At 41.4% G+C, this 21,155-nt stretch overlaps 1 protein-coding gene across 1 annotated transcript; it reads left to right on the top strand.

Moving 5' to 3' along the window:
- Positions 1-190: 190 nt before the first annotated feature.
- Positions 191-20,499, top strand: SRPX (sushi repeat containing protein X-linked). Its single transcript, XM_041399867.1, has 10 exons — positions 191-260; positions 3,316-3,375; positions 8,912-9,103; positions 9,712-9,888; positions 13,347-13,473; positions 15,292-15,413; positions 16,063-16,242; positions 16,667-16,800; positions 18,105-18,226; positions 20,319-20,499. Exons 1-10 carry the CDS (start codon positions 191-193, stop codon positions 20,497-20,499), a joined length of 1,365 nt encoding a protein of 454 aa, XP_041255801.1.
- Positions 20,500-21,155: the final 656 nt, after the last annotated feature.

Here is a 21,155-nt window from a genome sequence, read left to right as displayed (position 1 = left end):
CAGCCCCGGCGGATCCCAAACCTTCCCGGGAGGCGAGGCGGGGCCGGGCAGAGGGAGGAGGAGACTCCGGCGGCGCCCGGGAGCCGCTCGGAGAATGTCCCCGTCCCATTCCCCCCCCTCCTCCTCCTTCTCCTTCTCCTCCTGCTCCTCCTGCTGCAGCCCCGGGCCGGGCAGAGGCGCCGTGAGGAGCATGGGGAGCTGCTGGCTGCGCCTCGCCGCGCTGCTCGCCCTGGGCGCCCGGGCCAGCCTGGAGTACGAGGGTGAGGAAGGGGAGGAAGGGGCGGCGGGGCCGGGGCAGAGCCGGGCCGGGAGCGGGGCCGGGGCCGCTGCGCTGAGTTCTGGTATAGAAATGACAGCACCGAGCTCTGCTTTCCCCACGCGTCGTGTTCACCGCCGTTTTCCGTGCCAAAACTTTGCAGTGGCATAAGGCCATGCTTTCTCAGAGTCTCCCTTCAAGGCTTTTACCAGGAGTATTAGAAGCCAAATTATCCGTTTGTTTAACAATGTAAAAAGTGCACTAAGGTAGACAAAGTGATGACTTACTAGCCCTCTCTCCTGACACCCTTTCTTCAAGTGCTCTTAGGGGTAAGCACGGTTTACAGAAGCTGAAGATACGGGCTTATACCCCAAAAAATGATTGTTGTAAAATGATTTTCCAAAATGTCTCGTTTTAATACTCCACTAAACCTTGTCTCTAAGTGCCACATCTTGGTATCGTCTAGATACCTGCAGGGATATTCACTCAATCACTTCCCTGGGCAGCCTGTTCCAATGCTTTTGACAACCCTTTCAGTGAAGAAATTTTTCCTGATAGCCATATTACACTTCCCCTGGCCCAGCCTAAGGCCGTTTCCTCTCTCTCATCCTGTTGGTTATTACCTGGGAGACGAGACACACCCCACCTGGCTGCAGCATCTTTTCATGGAGTGATGAGTTTATCAACCCTAGCCTAGCTCCCTCAGCAGTTCCTTACAGGACTTGTATTCCAAGAGCTTGTGCTGTTTCAGGGCAGTAAACTGAAAAGTTTCAGGTTGGTTTAATGTGCTACACTGTAGTTGTTTATGGCTTACTTTAATTTCAACTCGAAGTGGTAAGTAATTCTTAGGTCAGTCCTGGAAACAAGTGTGCATAGCTCTTCTGCCTCTTGTGTGTCACATTCCTTCTTTTTCTCTGTTACAAAGGAATTCTAGCGTGTGAAGTGTTGTTCATGTGTATGCAGTGGCTTGGCACTATGTTCCATGTCTAACACAGAACAATGCTTTGTCCTTACATGGCTTGGTAGCCAGTTTTGAATGTATGTGAAGAAGAAATGCTTTGATTTGTGGCTAAGAAAATGGAGATGAAGTGGCAACACCTCTTACATGGCTCCCCAAGCCAAGCCTGTTGTGGTTATTAAGAAAACATTGATTGTTAGGAAAGAGATATGACTCACTTCTCATTTTGAGGTAAAAAATGAGCCAGGAATGGGAGATGTCGAGCTCCATCAAGAGAGCTTTGAGGGCAAAAGTAGTGAATAACTCTTTAAGGCCAGTTTTTCTTAGAAAACTGTCAGAAGCACTTAATTGTTTCTTGTCTACAGAAAGGCAAATGCATAAGAGCTCACATAATTCTAAAACTGACTAATTTTAAATGCTAAAGTCACTGCACACTAAAATTTGGACAATTATTTGTGATAACACTGAGTTAACAGTTTTATAACACTCAAAGTGAGTAATTACCTAAGAGTATTCCAATTTCTGGCAGAAAAATTTATGCTTAGGTACTCATTTACATATCAAGGTCTTCCTGAAGCCCTCAGGGATCACAGCTTGCACTTTTTGCTATGCAGTCAGATTTCAAGTGCAAAAAAGTTTGGGTTTATGTTCAGAAGTCTCTCAGATGTCAGTGTTTAGGTATCAAAATTGAACCTCAACAATAAGTATTAAAAATACAGAGAAATTATTATAAGTGATAGAAGGACTTTGTTGAGTACAAGTCCCTCAATTTCAGTGGAAATTCAGTTCTTCATGTCCCAACTCAAACTAGTGGAGGCATTCCCAGTGATCCAGTGCTGGGGAAGTGCTCCCATTGACCAGCTGCAGATACCTGGGCTGGATTTTCTTGAGTCTGGTAGAGTAAAAAATGAAGTGTCACCATTTTCTGGGCAGATATTTTGTTGGGGTTTTTTGTTTTTTGTTTTTGTTTTTTTGTTTTTTTTTTTTTTAAATAAGAAATGGAACCTGTTGACAGATGTTGACAGAAATCAAACTCTTGGGTTTGATTGATGCTGAACAGTCACATGCTTTGCACATGGAATCAGTAGCTTATTGAGGTGCCTGAATTAAATAATTTTAAGCAGCAGCTTGTACAGATCATAGTCTCAGACATCAGCAAATGGTGATGAAATAACCCCAAATGCTGTAGCTGGAGATTCCATGTGAGAAGCTCCTGGGGCCCCTGAGTACCTGCCTATTGCATGCAAGGTTTTTAAAAAGCTATTTCAGAGGGGGAAAGTGTGTGAGCCCTTCTTTGTAGAAAAGATTTATCTAGAATTTAGACTAGACTTTGTGTTCTGAAGTTGCTAATTTTAAATAAGTGTTGTTTAGGGAATTTTGAAGGCTTTCTTGCTGACTGCTTTGTTTTATTGATGGATTATTTTCGTAGTAGTGCTCTAACTGGTTTCTGATTTTTAGAAAGCAGCTTCTACCTTTATTTTAAGTTTTCAGCCATTGCACAGGGTTTTAAAAGTATGGAGCTTCATTGTCTCTTTATTTGAACAATGCCAGAAGAATTCTTGAAACCAAACTGTGTTTTGATTTGAGTGTAATTTGTGTTTGCAGGTCATGTACCTCAGTGTCTTGTTCTTGGTGTCAGGATCTTACAGGTCATTAAAGATGGTTGGACTTGAGTTATTTACATTTTACTTTTGCTGTTTGGCCTGATGGCTGTTAACTGCCATTGACACTATGGAACCACTTTATAGTGAAACCTCTGATGAGCCCCTTCACCTGTACCTGCTCTGCTCTCTCTGCTCAGTAGATCACCTACATGGCAGCTGTAACAGAGGAGCTGTCACTTGGCTTGTGCCACTTTACATTGCGCTAGGAGCACCAAGAGAAATTTACTATTTCAGTTGATTATCAAATCCATTTGCCCTTTCCAAATTCACTATAAAGTGGGTCTGCTATGACTCTGAACTTCAGAGAAGCCCATGCTGATGACATTGCATAGATTATTGCATCCTAATCTTGCATGTCTTTTCTCAAAGCTTTCTTTTATTTTTAATTTATATTTCCTTTCTTGCTGCAGTTTTTTTTCTCTTATTTTGTATTGTAGGATCGGGATATTCACCCCTTGAAGATGATGAGGATGTTTATGCACGCAGTAGATACAAAGGTGAATGCTTTGCTTATGTGCTAAAGAGGATCAACTGCTTGCTGACAAAAGCTTCATTCTTTTTTCTTTTCATGGATTATACAATCGTGGTGATCCAGCTCCATGTTTTTTCTCATGGATATTTAGATCAAGATTTAATTTCTGCTGTTTCTAACAATGGAAATTAGACCAAATATTGATCACAACTCTTTCATGCACCCGAGTAAGTAACTTTTACATTGCCTTTGCTCCTGGGAGATCAGGTTGTTGAATGATGAAAATCAGGAAGAGCTTCTCTTTCTTATCCATACATGCTAACAAAACCATCAATGATAAGCTGACTCAAAACCTGGGCTTACTGATGGTAATGTATACAAGTACATGCAAGAGAACTTGATTTTCATGACTTTTTTCTTTCCATAGAATTGCTTGCACTTCAGGTTAACCTGCTACCTGAAGTGCCAAGTGAAGTGTGTTTAACAAATGCATGTGTGCAGTCCAAAACCAAATTATGTAGCTGGATGAGTGAACGGATGGGCATGTTTATAAAGCAAATTCAGGTTTTCTTCCCCATTCTGGAAGACTTTGCCATTCAGCAAGAGTGAGAAGTTTTTTGCCACTTCCATTTGCTGTGTCCATTTTCTAAAAAGTCTGCTTTTGTCTTAATATCACTCTCCTCTGCCAAAATTCCTCAGAAGCCTAGACATTAAAGAAATGTAGCATTTCATTTGTCACTTCAATGGTAACTGTGTTTCTTTTTAGTAAATTAATCTATGGATATACTAGAGTTGTCATCATTTTGATTACTTAAAAATGCTGGTCATTGGTGTCTTGTTGTACATTATTGATTCTCTGCAAAGAATCAATGGGCCATATAAGAGGTAAGTCATAAAATAATTCAGAAATTTATGAACAGCCAAGGGAAGATACAGCTTTTATGGCTACACTGCTGTTTTCATAAATGTCTCATCTTCCTCCCAGTAAAATACTCAATTATAAAATTTTGCTTTTAAACACGTGCACAAATAATTTCCTAAAGCTTTATTTAGGTTAAGTAATTTTTTTGTTGCCTTCTAACATGTGATCCTCTGCAGACACATAGAAAAATAACTCAGACATCATGAAGATAAATCAATGCCAGTTCATGCCAGGGCAGGCAAGTAGTTAAAATGTGGATTCTTTGTAAATTCCTTTTGTATGGTGATCCAAAATGGATTATAGTCGTGTCAGCCAAAATGTCACCAGGGTAAGTGAAGCATAATGACTCATTCACACAGATATTAAAAACTGCCCCAAGTTTGGAAGCACTGCTGCCAAATGTTGAGGAACAGACAATGTGAATCTAAGAATATAAAGCATTGGAACAGAAAAGGCTGATTCTTCATTAGCATACTTCTTTATGTTGGTTTTTGGGGGAAGGGGATGGAGAAAGACAAAGCAAGGAAAAACAGGCTGTGTAGCAATCTTCAGAGCTTCTCCTTAGATGTGCAGTCCAGCATTTTGGGTGTGGCCCATTTCTTAGCAAATACAATTTACCAATAACAGGAACTGAATGGATTTTTGTAATTGATGTTCACATATGTAAGCAGCACTGGATTTTTCTTTCTGCACATGTGCAAGCAAGCACACAGATTCATCCTCTGATATCTGCAAACAAAACGTTGCCGTTTACTGGGAGGGGTGAAAATCGACCTCCTACTAAACCCTTTTGTCTTTATCTGGATGTTTTCCCACTTGGTCAGCTTTCCAGAGAAACATGGCCAAGATTTTCTGTGCCTACAGCATTTTTAAGGAGTTTTTCCCTTCCTCCCTGGTGAAGCATCAGCTCTGTTGGTCGGTGTAGCAGCAAGCAGCAGTACAGCTGGTCACTCTGTGTGCTGTTTGTGAAGGAAGGGCTCAAGGTGTTCAGACAGGACCAAGGGGCTGGGGGAGATGGTGCTCTAGAAAGTGCATTCCTTCCTGCCACTTGGCATCTCTGATCACATTTCATGAGGAGAGGTTTCCTGAATACAGCAGTTCCTGTGTTCATCGCAGCTCCAGTGCCACTGCTCCAGTGATCCTCATTCCTAATGTGTTTTCTCAGATACTGTAATGGTCAGGCAGTATCCATAGCACTAAAGGCAACATTGAGGGTTCCACCATTTCTGTTTGCTGCCTGTTTTCCAGTGGTTTCAAACAGAGGATACACTACTAAGTGAAAATTCAGGATATTGTATTGCTGAGGGACTTCTTAGTTCTTTTTTTGTGCTGAGGTGCAAACTTTCTATTAAACAAAAATCCAGTGTATAGGTCCTGGTACCTCAAAACTAAATTTGAGTTGGGTGAACAGAGCCTGGTATAGATGGTGAAGTTCCAGAAAAGGTGTCTGGGAAATCTCTAGCTTTTATAATCCCCAAAGCCTTCAGGAGCACGGTTGAGCTTGCCTTGAGGCAGGGAACAGCTTGTGTAACCCCTTGGGCATCACACAAACCTAATATTCCACAAGTGCTCTATGTAGCTGCTTAGCCTTTGAAAACCAATATGTGCCTTCTCTTAAAAATAAACAAACTTTGATCTAAAACTTTGTTGTATTGTTTGATGTGCTTTTCAAGTTAGCTGAGTTTTTTTCCAGCAGTATTGCTTGGTCTAACCCCCAAAATTTGTAAATGGCTTGTAAACCCTGCCTCACTCACTTTCTTCTAATCACAATCAGTTCTCGAGTAAGCATTGTAATGTTTTAAATCAAACAGATGTTCCCCCTAAACTCTTCAAGTTATCTGCATCCAAGAGCATGTTTGCTTTTGTTTTTCTTTCTGGCAGAATCATTTGGTTCAGTGTAAGATGCATTAAGATGGTTCTGTGTAGGAGCTTGTTTTGTTTCTGGAAACCACTGTAGCTGCAATGATAGTACAGGAAAGGCTTTTACTTTCTCAGTGTTGTTTTTGTGCATTAAACTGCATCTTTTACCTGTTATATTTTTAAAATATATATATATGGGTAGCTGTTTACTCAAGTCAAGTGTGTTTGTAAAACCACAAAAACTTCAAGAAAAACTTGGGCAATATACAACACCTGAAACAGGTTCTTTGCCCTCTTTATTTTTTTTATTAGCCTCTTATATGCAAAGCATATTTTTCTTAACACCCTTTACAAAGGAAGTCAGCAATGTGCATTTGGAGTTTATACATGTGGAAAACCCAAGGCATAAATGTCTTGAGCTGTTTTGCTGAAGGATTATATAACTGGCTGGGGTGAAAGCTCAGCCCAGATGAATTTTCTTCCACCCAGTCCTTGCAGACAGTGTTGTCTTAGTAACTTCATGTTTAAGCCCTTCTGCAGGAAAACTGAGGCCTACTTCTTAGTTAAGGAGATCTTACAAGCTTGGGTATGTAAATAGATGGAAATTTAAGGTCTCAGGGTATGGGAAGAACAAGTGGGACAGAAAAGCTGGAGTGCATGAGACCACTGATGCTGAGATTGTGGGAAAGCTCAGGAGTAGGAGCATTTCTCCAGGAGGTGAATGAGGCAGGGGCTGTGGATCCAAGATGTGTGGCTTTCCCCAGAGAGTGGTTAGAGGTGGTGCCTGAGACTGCACCGGCAGCCCTGGGGTAGCAGTTCAGGAGGTAGAGCTGGGTGTTGGCATCACTCATTTTTTCAGCAGTTGATTTCTGTTCCCATTAGCTCACATTCCTCATCTGTTGTCCCAGTTTTCATTTGGTGTGCAACAAGCATGGAAAATGGGAGCCACTGTGATACAGCCCCTCGACAAAATGGCCCAAGGCAGTGGATGTGTGGATTCTTTAAATGTGTTGTGGGAGCTGTGGGATAGAGATTAGGGTGAAGGACAGGAAATAGTTCTAAAAAAAAAATCAAACCCCCAAACCAAAACCCACTCTCCACCAAAGCACTTTGCATAATTGTAAGGTAAATAGGAGGATATATTTGACATTCAGAAAGCAGGCTTATAGGTGGGAAGAAGCAGAGCTGGGACAATTGTGTGGCTGAGCCAAAAAGCTGAACTGTACTTTACCCTTAGCATGAGGGGTACTGTTAGACTGGCCTGCTTGTGTCCTGTGCCTCAGTTACTGTGTATTTGGTGACACTGGGAATAATTTCAGTTACACATCTTTGTAAAGGGTTTTTTACTTGTATCGCTGAAAGACAAAAATAAGCATATCACAGTACAACTGTTTCAGAAATGGACTAGTCTAGAGGAAATATGCTTTTGGTCTAGGCAAAAGATGGATAATTAGTCTCTGATTTTAGTCTGCAGATGCTGTTTGTGTTTATTCAGGACCAGCATTGATAAATACAGATGTAAGTGTAGTTTCCTTTGGGAAAGTGTAAATATGTCCTAGAGATATAGTGCACTAAATATAAACATTCCATGTATGAGAAATGCTGTATTGATTGTTGTTTGTTTATGTATGGAGCAGATCCAACTAGTATAGGAAAATGCACTTAATAACTGTAGGAATTGTGCTAGAAGTGAACACCTGCCAAACATGATCTAGAATTTTTTTTAATGCTGTTTGTGACTTTGTAAGTATGAAGGCTAAAAATCCTGTGTTTTGTTTGTTTAGGGTTTTTTTTCATCTTTCTTGCAAAATTAAAATGTTTTTTCATGCCCCTCCCTCATTTCACTCATTGTCACACAGGATTTCAGGATTTGTCATCTTTCCTTTTTGTTTGCAATCCCTCCCTCCCTCTCTCCTCTCCCAGTACATGCTTTTCAAATCTTGGATCTGAGAAAGGGGCAGGCTTAGTCACTCCTTGTGTAGGAAACTCCTAGTGAGGAGTTGCCCATTTTCTTGGTGCACCCTGTTGTCAAAGCTAAACAAAGAATGTGAAACTTTCTTTGGCTGGGAAGGGAGGTCTCTACTTGCTACTCTTCTCATCAGCACTACGGTGTGGTGGTAAATCCTCACAAGGCAGGGGTACCCAAATCCTGAATATTTTACAGCATAGGCTGGGCCAGTTAATAAAGGTTCAGTTGGAGCAGGTTCAGTGTGACATGCTGGCAATATGATTTATGTAAGTGGTATCTTCTAACTGTGGGAGGGCTTGAATTGGGTTTTACAAGGCACAGATTATTATGGGAGCAGAACTTAATTTTTTTTTAAATGAGCACTAAACTAAGTGTGGAAAGCTGACAACTGCAGGTAGATCAAGGTGTTCCTAGTGCAACTTCTCTTATCAAAGAGCAAAAGTTAGATCTAACAAAGTTGAATGTATCTGCTTAAAAACAAGAGGGAAAAACGGCCCAGTTGTCATCAAACTGCCCACATGGTGGCACACTTATTCCATGGACAAAAAGCACAGTAAAACCCTACCTGCCCTCACAACCCCTCCAATATAATGGCTACAATCTTTAATGCTTGTCATAAAAAAAGAGCTTCCAGTCTTTAAAGGGCTGACTTCCTGATGTGCAAGTGCACCTCTGCAGTGTTCTTCAGTTTAAAGATTGGTGGCTTTTCTTCTCTGTGACCTTGATTAAGCAAAGTGATTTTATATTTGTGTCTGAACTTTTACATTTTTCTAATTGCTATGTGTGGGGCTTTTTTCTTCTCTGTGTCAGAAACACCGTGGTGCTCCCCCATTAAGGTGAAACATGGTTATGCAAACTGCAGGACACCTCAAGGGGAATATTACAAGAATGTGTTGGGCACAAGATGTGATATTCGCTGTCAGAAGGGCTACGAGCTGCATGGCCCTCACCAGCTAATTTGTCAGTCAAGCAAACGCTGGTCTGGGAAGGTGCTCTGCAAACGTAAGTGGTTGCAAAATCTCAGTGTGTGTGACTTGTGCTCCAGGTTCAGACAAGAAATTCTTATTTGCCATTGAAACTGATCTTTGGATTGTTTTTTTAAATTTATTTTACAGGTTGGCAGTATGCTTGGATATGTAGATTAGTTTGTTGTTGAGGATCTCACAGGGGTGCATGACATGATAAGCCTCAGTGATACAAACACTCTTGGCAGAGAGGGAATATTTTATCTGTGAGATTTTGATTTGTGGGAATAGTTTTATGACAGAGCCACAAAGCTGTTTTAAAATATTGCCCATCTTAGACTTTCTAAGTTGACACAATTTGTACCAGGTGTCTAAATGGGCTTACAGCAAAACATTTTCTGAGAAGAGAGGAATAGGTACCTGTCATCCCTTTTCTCATTAAATGTTGTATCAGGCCACTAACTTAAGTAGAGTTAAATTTGAAACACAGTTAATGAGAACAGTGTGGAAAAACCTCACGTGGAACAAGACTTTCTCCCACTTATTGTTTGCCAGCTGTGTCTTTATTTCTGTGTAATACCCCACATGTGCATTACTCTAAAGGGAGGGTAACAAGTTTCCAGGAGTCTTTGTTTCCTTTTCCAGAAAAGCGGTGCCCTACCCTGTCCATGCCAACCAATGGGGGCTTCAAGTGTTTGGATGGTGCCTACTTTGGCTCGAGGTGTGAGTACTACTGCTCCCCGGGCTACCAGCTGAAGGGGGACCGCATTGTCACCTGCATGGACAGCAAGGCCTGGAGCGGCCGGCCGGCGGCCTGCGTCGGTAAGTGACGTGTTGGGGTGCTCGGTCTCATCCCAAGGTACCTGCCACTGCCAAATCCTCCACACATCGACTCCAAAAGGCCTTTTTGATCCAGTTCATGGGGACAAAAAGCTACTGTCCTGTGGGATTCACAGTCTCTGAGCCTGAGAGAAGCAGTGAGAGAAGCAGAGAAGAGAATGATCAAAACAATTCTTCTCTCATTCGCTGTGCTGGTGTTTGTGCACAAGTGGAATGCATTATGGAAGATCATTTACCTGAAGGAATTTGGTAATTGGATTCTGATGTGAGTGGTTTGTGCTCTTGACCAGTCCCTGCAAGATGTGTCCTGACGGTCGGTCAGGAGACAGTCAGGAGATTTTGTTCAGTTGAGTTCTTGTTCAGTTTGAGTTTAGATCTAATACAATATGGAATAATACAGTGTAATAAAGTAATTATTTAGCCTTCTGATATCATGGAGTCAGATGCATCATTCTTCCTGCCCGTAGGTCAAAATTGCACCAATACTGTTCCTCTTAAGGGACGGTATTGTCCTTCTTAAGGAAGCAGAGAGCAGTTTTCCAAGGGTGTGAGGTTCTGTCACTCAGTACTTTCAGTCCAAAGCAGTAGCCAAGCATTGCCACTTTAACAGAGATGAGTCTGGTGTAAATGGCCAGCACTTTACAATGCTTCTCATAGCCTTTGGTGATTCCTGAATGACTCCTTGATAGCCTGTGGTTACTGTGCTGCTCTTCCAGCATGTTCTCTGTGCTGGAATCTGTCACACTCTCTTCTGCTTGATGATGAAAAACAGGTTTGAAAGTAAACCCATTGTCTGAACTGTTCTTTTCCTTGGGATCATAGTCTTCAAATATATCCGGAGAGTGTGAATGGATTGTAGTTACCAGCATGGTTGCAGTGAGCTAATTTAAATTTCAGCCTAGTTCACTCTAGTTATGCCAGCAATGTTCATTACATAGTCAATGGTCTCCTGGGAACCTCGGCTGGAAGAAGTATTTCTATATACATAAATCAGAAGAGAGATAAACAAATATTGAGATTTAACTTTCCTGACTACTAATGAAATTTCAGCACATAGTGAAGTCTCAGCCTGCTGCCCCTGTTTCTGGGAAGCCTCTGATAAAAGCTTCAGCAGCCACCCACAAAGGAAAGTATTTTTTGGCCATCTGAACTGGCTACCAGTAATTTAAAGCATGTGGGTGGTAGAGTGTCTTGTGCATATGATAATTGTGTATGATAACTTGGTTTTCCTCAGAATGCCTGTGGCTCAGTCTAGCTTGGCAAATGGCTTTGGTGCGTCTCCACTGTGGCCTGATGTTCATAAAGCATTTTTCAGGTTTCCTGTTTGGTGTTGTACAAATGTAGAAATGAGCTGCTTGGATCTAGACTGTTTGTGGTGTCTCTTGTTTTTGTTTGCAAAAACAAGCTTTGTTCTTCTCAGTGGTGTGGGCAGAGGAAGGAAAACAAACCTTTTATGTTTGGAAATGATAAAATATTGTCCTCTGTATTTCCTGGCACTTTCAGAAGCTCATCTGTTTGCAGAGATGGTGAGCTTATTACAAAGGATGCTGTCTTGCAAAGTAAGCAAGTACCTTAAGCAGTAAAGAGGCTAAGTTAGCACTAACACTTCTTTTTTATTCTAAAAATGCAGAGCAGGGTTTCAAGTCCCAGTTGTTGCATAGGATTCCAAGTCCCAAGGATTACAAGTCCCAGGTAACCCAGTAAAAGTAATGCTAAGATTTAAGTTGTGGTAGTACTGTGTGGTTTGGAGAAGGTCCCTTCAAATCTTGTGTGCACAGAGTTCCTATATGCAAATAGTGAGTTCTGCTGTTAACAGACTGTTTAATAAGGTTATATTTTGACCACTTGATAGTCAGGATAGAGATTTTTTTTTGTGACCAGACATCACAGACATAATTGTGGCTAAGCATAATTGTAACAGAAAAATGACATTTGCAACTGTGCACTTCTTTAGTGTAATGCAGAAGTTACAGAACTGCAGCCTACACAATGGCCAGGAGAGGACTGACTTGAACAGCTCACTTTCAGCTAAGGAGTGAAATTGAGGAGAGCAATGAAATACAGAGGCAAAAAGGCTGCTTAATTTCTTAACTTTGATATACAGTTAGTTGCACTGTGCACAGTAGGGATGCTATTTGTGATCAGAGGCATGGGCTGGTAAACTTCATGTCATGGAAGTGTCCTGGGGATTCCACAGCTTTTGGCATTGATGGCTAAAATTACTTCAGACTTGAACTTAAAGTGCTCTTGAAAACAAGGAGCTTGCCTCTACCCTTTTGTACTGCAGTTGCACTGTGTAGCATTTTTGCACTAAATTATGTGGGCTTTGCAGTACAGCAGTGAAGATCCATGTAGGAAAGGCATAAGGCCTTTCAGTAGTCAAACATGTATTCATGAAAAGGAATAAAAAAAGGTGTATTTTTAAAATTAGATATGTTTTAGCAGTGTGGCAGTTACTTATAGAAGTCCTTATAGTTAGTGAGTATTCTGTCCTAACAAAGCAGACTGCCTCCTGCCCCCACCCTGTAAGAGGAAGGATATCCCTTATGTTGCTGAAATAATTTTGATTAAAAGAAAAATCAATGTACAGCTGGTTTTAGTTATCAGCTAAAAATGCCAATACTCATTTCAATAATATTTCCATTATATCTTTCTTGCACTGTAACATGTATTGAAATAGATACTTTCCTCTAGAAGATTGAAAAATGTCCCTGTCTTTTCTTCTGGATAGATTGCCTTTTCCTGCTGATTGTATAACAGAGGTTGTGGTAAATGGCTGTCACCAACTAAGTCATCCTTTTGTCACATCCTGAGGCTGTATTGATAGGATGCTTGTCCTAGTAGTGCTGGCTACTGATGTAAGACATTATTATAAAGGTTACAAGGAAAAAAATCAAATGCAGCGTTGATTCTCCACAAAATGGTAATTGTGCCAGTCTTCTGTTTTTTCTCATTTTGCCATTACTGCAGGAAAAATAACCAGCATGTTAAGAGTAGCATGCAGAGTTACTGTGCAGAGACAGATTGATGTTCAGTGTGCTTTAAAAATGCTCTTAATCACATCAACTGCTGCACAGATGGACAAAGAAAAGGAGGCAGATAAATAGAACATCCAAGCTCCTTGGGTGTGATTTTGGACATCCCTCCTTAGAGTTCAAAGCCATCCAAAATGACTGTTTAACTGAACTATGTACAGAAATTTACAGTAACTACTTTTGGTGGGGTTTTGTGCATTGCAAAGGGCTGATCATTGTCAGCTCTTCTTACAAAAAGTGTGAGAACTAAAGGCTCCACGCGCCTTGGCTGGGATGAATCCAGGGCTGAGGAGACCAGCTGGAGGTTGTCCTGGGCTACCCTGACGGCAGAGAAGGAGCTGTGGAGAAAATGCACAGCTCTGGCAGATGCTCCAGTGGCCTTTTTTGTCACATTGATTTCGACAGATACTGAACCTCCGAGGATCCAGTGCCCGAGCGTGAAGGAGAAATCCGCGGAGCCCAACAAGCTGACAGCCAGAGTGTTCTGGGACACCCCGGAGGGACGCGACACCGCCGACGGGATTCTCACCGAGTGGGTGAAATCTCTGCACGTGTGCTTTTCCTCCTTCTTACTCTTCTGCTAGCAATTCAGCAGGCCAGGTACCCTTTCCCCTTCATTCATCCTAGGTGCTTTTTTATAGCTGTCACATATCGCTGCTCTGTAAAGAATTGCGTGTTTGGAGGTGAGTTGTTCAGGAGCTGGTTACCCAGTTGTGGGTATTTAGAGCTGGTGGAATAAACAACAGCAGCATTTTTACTGCACTGTGAAGTTTTGCAGAGCTTCTTTGTGGGTGTCATAATTAACAAGTTTTCTTACACCAAGTTACCTTTGTACATAAAAATGAAAACAGAGTAGTGCATTGGAGATAACAGAAGAGGTAAGTTTGACTGTCTTAAAAAAAGAAGGTGTGTCACAAAATAAAATCTGCAATCATCTTTAGGTTTCTTCTTAAGGTAGTGCTGGCTACTGATGTCCCAGGATTCTGCAGTGACCTTTAAAGTAACATTTCTTGTTTGTGACCTTGATGGATTTAAACAATGGATTCAGACATTACAGTTCAAAAATTTCTTTGTCACTTTCTACATTTTTACAGTCCTATTTTGCAGAAGAGCAGGGTGTACTTCTCATGGTACAACTGTCTCTCATTTTCCCATTTTTATCATGCAGGATTTAGATCAATCTATCTGGATTACTATAATGGTGGGAGCATGGAAAATCTGTTTCATTCAGTAAGCAAGTTACATCATTACATTAGTGGACTGGTTAAGCTTAAAAGCTCAAAGTTGTTAAGCTTGAAGATGTTTACAGTTTCATGTGAAAAAAACAAAAAAAAACAAATGAAAGACAATGATATTTCCCTTTTATTGGTATAATTTAATAATTTCATAAAGAAGAATTCATTACATAATTAAAAACTTAATTGCCATTGAGGTCTGATGTAACAATTTGGTGACAATTAACAACATCAAAAACTACACCTAAACTTGTAAAATGTCAGAATGCAGACATTCCTAAAAAGAAATGACTGATAGGCAAAAAAACAAGGAGTATCCTATGTGGACTTTGTCATACAAGTAACTGTTGTCAGCTCAAAAGAAACAAGCTCTTGGTTCAGTGGAAGTTTTTTCATAAATCAAATCACTATTTTATAAAATATTGCTAAACTCTGCTTTTTTATAGAGTATGCAGTGCTTTTCTTAAATGTACAGTCCTTCGGTTTCAGGAGTACAAAAGCTTTTCCATTACATGGAAACCTGTTTGATTGCATGCTCTCTGCTTTGGTACTGAGATTATGATTTACACATCTGAATTCTCCCACCTTAGTTGCAGGACTGGGGCAAATTCCAGGTGAAAATGCTGCTGTGGATCACCACACCCTTCTGCTTGTGACACTGAATCTCACTTTCTGTTCCATTTCTGTACATATTAACAGTCACAAATGATAATCATAGGAGCAGTTCAGAGCAGCCAGATGGGAATACATCCCCACTGTAAGAGGCTGGAAGTTTTCTTTCTTAATGTTGACTTTTTCTTATATAAGGAGAAGGAAGCTTGAGCTCCTCTGGGCATGATGGGCTTGGCTACACTGGATTGTTTTATAGGAAGGGAGCAGACCCTGCCCACTCTAACCCCCTTGTCTCAGCAGGGTGAGCTGTGGATAGCAAATTTAAATACTCTGGTTGCTGCTGCCCAGCTTCTTCCTTTGCTTACTCTCAAGTCTTCTGTCCTGCAGGCAGCCAGACAATCTTAGCATGCCACAAACCTCCCTCTTCAGGCTTTTACAGCATTGTGAGTAAAAAAATACTGGTGAATTTATGAATGTCTGTCCTGTTTTATCTCTTGGTTTAGTGTTATTTTGAAAGGCCTGCCACCAGGGTCACATTTTCCAGAAGGTGACCACAAAATCCAATATACTGTGTACGACAGAGCTGAAAACAAAGGAACTTGCAAATTTCTTGTTAAAGTCAGAGGTAAGGATGATGTTTTACCTGCAAATACAGACACTGATTTGCACCTGGCTTAGTAGGCAGTTGGAAAATGTCCCCATTTCTGTATTTATCTACATATGTCTGTATATAAACTCCTGTGATGATGCTGAAAGGAGAACAGAGTCTTGCTGAAGACCCCGGGGGCCAGGTCTGCAGCGTTGCTGCACATCCAGGAAGAGCTGCTTTTATCAGCCCTGCCTCCAGCTCCACACCCCTTCCCTCCTGCCAGCTTCTCCTGCTACATAGCCTGTGAGTTGCTGAAATGAGGAGGTGAAGGCATTTTTTTCACATCTCTCAAGCAGGGCTGCCCTTTCACAGGTCCAGATGTTAACCTCTGGAGTTGAATATACAGAGGTGACCTATAGTTTTCAGCTTCAGCCCTTTGTGCTTCATGACCTTTTGTCCCATGCATACACCTACACATCTGTTTCATTTTACGTCAGAGTTGAGGGATGGGGGAGTTCAGGTTGGTTGTTTGGGGCTTTTAAATGCATGACTAATAACACAGAAAGCAAACAGAAAAATGTCTTTGGTACTGGTAATCCACTGACCTGTGCTGCCTTAGTAACAAATGGTGATTCATGCTGTGTCTTTCAGTTTGGTTTTTTTTTTTTTTTACTCTTGCTCAAAGTCAGGCGCTGTGTGAAGTTAAATGCCCCAGATAATGGCTACATCAAGTGCTCAGGTGATGGAAATAACTATGGTGCTACCTGTGAGTTCTCCTGCATTGGTGGCTACGAGCTGCAAGGAAGCCCAGCTCGAGTCTGCCAGTACAATTTGGGGTGGTCAGGAGTGGAGCCAACCTGTGCACGTAAGTGAGTATTTCACCACTCTGCTAGGAGGAATCCAGCACAATGGTGCTTCGGGCAGTGAGAATTTGGGAAGGGGGTGTGGGGTGGAATACAGCTGCAGTGTCCCAGAGGTAGGAAACTTAGAATTGTTTTCATCTCCACTGCGGTTTTGCGCTTAATAGCTGAAGCCTGACACCTTTGACTGCTCTTTCCTAGGGTTTGTTTTAGCTCAAAGCTTTCTACAGAATGTCACGTTCTGGAGACAATCCATTGTGCAAGCTAGAACAGTCTACAGTAAAATTGTTGGCTTCAATGAGGCCAGCATTTCACTCATGTCTTCTTTATTATTGGTTCTTGTTCTTGTGTTTCTGCTGTTGAACTCTGCCTCTAGAAATAGACCTGTTTTCAGTGTGCTCCATAACTTTTGTTTTAATTTTATTCCAGCCATGAATATTAATGTGAATGTGAGGACTGCAGCTGCACTTCTGGATCAGTTTTATGAGAAGCGGAGACTGCTGATTATTTCAACTCCTACTGCTGCTAACTTCTTCTACAGGATGCAGCTGGGGATGCTGCAGGTAAAACACATTTAAGAGGGATGTGCAACTATTTTTTTTTTTTAAAGAAAGACACAAGAGAACAAGTTCCACTGTTTTATATAAATCAAAAAACTTCTGCTTTTATATTGTAGCCTCTGGAAGATCTGGCTCAAGCAGTCATGGTTCCAGATTAATCCTTTTCATAGGGGTTTGAGTTGAAATATACCCCCAGTCTCTAACTCAGCTCCATTCAGGATTGTGCTGCCTCTGACCAGTCACTGAATCCCTGGCCGTTCTGTTCTCCCCAAATTAATTTAACTCATGCTCAAAAATAATTCCCTATCTCAGCTGCTAAAAAAGTTTAAAGAAAAACACAAACCCAACTCTCCAGCTCTTAAGCAGCTCATGCAGACCAGGCTTACAGAATTTGCAACTACAATGCAAGGAATTGTGAATAGCTTCAGAAATAAAAAATGCACCAGCAAACAAAGGACCAGAGACACAGCACAGAAATCATTGAGGGTGCTGGAGGTAACACTGGGGTGTTTTGTTCCAAAAAACCCAAAACACCTGCTAATTTTCTTTCTTATGTGTTGTAAGTGTGATGCCCTTGTTGGCTTTTTGCTAGTCTTAGGGATAGATCTCCAAAATGTATCTGTGTCCTCAGGGAAAGGAAGGAAAGGAGCCAGGTCTGTATTCTTTCACAGCTACAGGTGCTTGTGTCTTGTTTTTCTTCTCACAAATTGTAACAAAACACAGTATAAATAATCATTGATATATGAATGTGATGATGTTTTTTACTATTGGTTTACACTTGTATTTATGGAAAAAAAAAAAACCAAACCAAAGCAGCTCCTTTTTCCTATTAGATAAACTTGGCAAGAAAATTCAATATATTGATCAAACTGAATTTAATGGCTATAGTACATTTTCCACTTCTTGGCAGCAGGCAGATGAGTTGGCATGGAAGAAAACTTTCTGCAGTCAATTTCTGTTTCACATAATTTGCTTTGATTGCCAAATTAGGTTATTGGTACAATGCTTAGTATTCTGGCATCTTCTCATATCAGAGACAAGTTGATATTTCTCCTGGTGGTCCCTGTGTGTTGTTTTCCTTAGAGTATCTGAGAATCTGTTACTTAACCTCCCCTGGAGTCACGAAGCTCCAGTTCTTTGCTGTGAGAATTTGAGCGTTTGCAAAACATGCTCTCAAATCAATATGAAACATTAGACTAACATAAGAAGAGGGGACTCTGTGAACACCTGCTGCACACTCAAAACATCCCCCTGTTCTCTCAGGGATAACCAACACCTCTCTCTCTCTCTCCTGTGAACCCTTGCAGCCAGCACAGTGTGGGTTAGACCTGCGACACGTCACCGTGGTGGAGCTGGTTGGTGTCTTCCCAGCACAGATAGGAAGAATAGGAGTGAAGCTGCTGCCCCCATCACTTGCCTTGCAGCTCAGGTAAAGGAACCTCTCACTGCTGTTGTTGTTTGCACCTTATCCTATAAGTTGTATTGCTTTTGATCCCTGCATCTTACTCTCCAAATACCATGTGCTCTACTCTAATGTACACAGCTAGACACTGGAAAGTAGATATTGGTGAGCACACTTGAGGATTAATTTGCTGTCTGTGTAATAGCTACAGCAAATTAAAGCACAGTAACAAATTCATTTAATCATGTATTTAATAGGACTATGTTCATAGGCATATAAGTCTGTATTTTTGGGTGCTGCCACTGAAAACGCCTCAGAGTCTGTCTGTATTTGTATTGGAGTTGCTCCTTTACAAGGACAGCCCCAAATGGCAGAGACAGCCCATCCTCTGCACCAGGGCTGGTGGTGGCTGTGGCCAGGCTAAAGGGGAAACTCTTTGAAGTCCCATAGTAGGAATGAGATGGGCAGTGTTTCAAAGAGGAAATTATGTCAGCCTCCCCAGCCTGACTGCAGCATCAGCAGTTTTACTGAGGTCCCTAAACTGTTTTGACTTGGGTTAGACTGGCAGAGGATTGTTTTTCACTTGAAAGGAAGACTTCAAGGGCCAGCATTTCCTAAGGACTGGAAGAGGAAAAAAATCCAAAAGTGAAGACCTTATTGGCAGGAAAATAAAGAGTTTTTTAGAATAAAGTCAATGAGCATTTTAAGCAACATAATTTGTGATATGCCTGAGGAAAGGGAGTAAGTTTTAACTGGAGACAATGAAACTTGCTGACACAGCAGAGAGGGAATTTTTTCAAATTATTAAAAAAACCCCTGTTTTCAATAAAAGAAAAAGGAGAGCACAAAACCACTCTTTTTTTTTTTTTAATAAAGATACTTTTACTAAAGTTGAAGTGGTTTTCTTGTGGCTCTGTAGAAAATAATAAACTGTCTTAACACCTCATTCCCTGATCCCTTGCAACCTTTAAGGAAGCTACATTTCAGAAATTGGTATAGGATGACCTGCCTTGCACTCAGTGAAAGTTAGTTTTCTATTGATTTTGTCTTTGTTATTGCTTAGTGTGTGAATTACAGCTTTCCAGTTCTGCAAGGTGCTCAAATCAATATGAAATGCACTCTTAAGAGTAAAGGTGTTGTCCAGGATTGATATTTCAGTAAGCTAATGAGGACAGGTGCCCCAGTTAAAACTTTGGAAAGCACTGAATTATAGCATTTAGATTTTTAGAAGCATTTTTCCTCAGGTAATATATAGCACAAGATGAATGTATTTTTGTATCACTATTGCTTAGCTTTAATCTTTATTTTAGTTTGAATTTAATGGCCAAGCTCCCTAACTGCAACAAGACCATGCCTAGAGCACTCAGACTTGTTAGGAGGCTGAGGAAGGCCAATTTTGGTGCTTCACACCTTTTCAAAATCGCCCCAGATTCTTCTTCATGGCAGCTTTCTCTCATTCTCTCATGGCTGCCTGAATTTATTTACCCCACACTAATGATGTTGACTGACTGCATATCTAAGCATCTTCCAGTATATTACTCCTTCAAGCGAAGATGGAAAGAGCACCACAGATGAAGTTTTGTTACTTACGTAGCTTTTGCTACTAGAGGAATTTAAATGATCACTTCCACCACTTTGGAAGAAGGACTTCTCCATGATTAGCAATGGCTTTTGTTCCTCTAAAATTAGAGTCATAGATGATTGTTACTATTAGGAAGCAATGAAAGCAGACTCCAATAATTTTGTCCTGCTTTTTCTTTCTGTGATTTTTTTATACCAAGGAAAACCAAGAAGTGGAAGCCAAGAAAGTGAATAGTCTTACTTGCAACTCAAGCTTCCTCACAAGGGTTTTCTTTAGGCAATGTTCATACTTTTGGTTTTTTTGTCTAACCTTGTTTCACTCCTGTGACAGCAGTGGGTTGTGGCAGAGAACAGAGCTGGGTGCAGTCACTTTGACTCTCCTCTAATGCAGAGGCGTCTGCTCTTTGTCTGGCTCCTTGTTAATGCTGAAACCAATTGGACTCTGTGTAGCCCCTGTGACCATGCCCACCTTCCTCACTGAGCTCAGACTCAAGAGGCTGGTGCTGCCCTTTAACAAAACCAGTTCCTTACTTTGCAGGCTGCTGCTGAGGATCCCCCACTACAATTTCAACATCGTGGTGATGGACAAGCACGGCATGGACAAGGAGCGCTACCCTTTCCCAGCAACACCAGCTGAGCTCTTTGCCCTTATTGACAAATTCCCCTTGAGAAAAGATGAGATGAAACTGCAAGCAGAAATTGGTCAGTCATGTCCCTAATTCAACATTTCAGGACCTGCAGTTGTCGGTGAATTTTTTTAGTCCACAGAATTCTCCCCTTGGTGCTACACAAAGCATGGCTTTTTTAATCACTGAAGTGATTTTTTGTGTATTGGTAAATCTGTCCAGCCATGCAGCTGCTCTGCATAGAAGGGTGCACAATGCTCTTTTGTACTTTCAGTCATCTTTAGGTCATAGAATGGCCTGGGTTGGAAGTGACTTTAAATATCGAGTTCCAACCCTGCTGCCACATCTTGCACTAAACCAAGTTGTTCAGAGCCCCATCCAACCTGGCCTTGAACACTTCCAGGGATGGGGCAGCCACAGCTTCTCTGGGCAGCCTGTGCCAGTGCCTCCCCACCTGCACAGTGAAGAATTTTCCCCTAATACCTAATCTGAACCTGTTCTCTTACAGGTTCAAGCCATTCCTCCTTCTCTGTCACTCCAGATTATTGTAAAAAGTCCTTCTCCATCTTTCCTGTAGGTTCTGTTCAGGGACTGGAAGGCCACAATTAGGTCATCCCTAAGCCTTCTCTTTTCCAGGCTGAACAATCCCCATTTTCTCAGCCTTTCCTCACAGGAGAGGTGCTCTGTCCCTCTGATCATCTTGGTGGCCTTCCCTGGACTTGCTCTGACAGGTTGATGTCCTTCCTCCT

This window comes from Onychostruthus taczanowskii, unplaced genomic scaffold (genome assembly GCF_017590055.1).
Source record: "Onychostruthus taczanowskii isolate IOZ18803 unplaced genomic scaffold, ASM1759005v1 scaffold17, whole genome shotgun sequence".
Taxonomy (NCBI): Eukaryota; Metazoa; Chordata; class Aves; order Passeriformes; family Passeridae; genus Onychostruthus; species Onychostruthus taczanowskii.
Note: the sequence above shows the minus strand (reverse complement) of the source record. Positions and strands in the feature narration are given on the sequence as shown.

Bases quoted from the DNA above. Each gene is read 5' to 3' on its own strand.
- SRPX (XM_041399867.1), top strand. From the start codon at position 191: ATGGGGAGCTGCTGGCTGCGCCTCGCCGCGCTGCTCGCCCTGGGCGCC. The intron at 3,376-8,911 runs GTGAATGCTTTG...TCTCTGTGTCAG, and splicing joins TGCACGCAGTAGATACAAAG to AAACACCGTGGTGCTCCCCC. The intron at 16,243-16,666 runs GTAAGTGAGTAT...ATTTTATTCCAG, and splicing joins AGTGGAGCCAACCTGTGCAC to CCATGAATATTAATGTGAAT.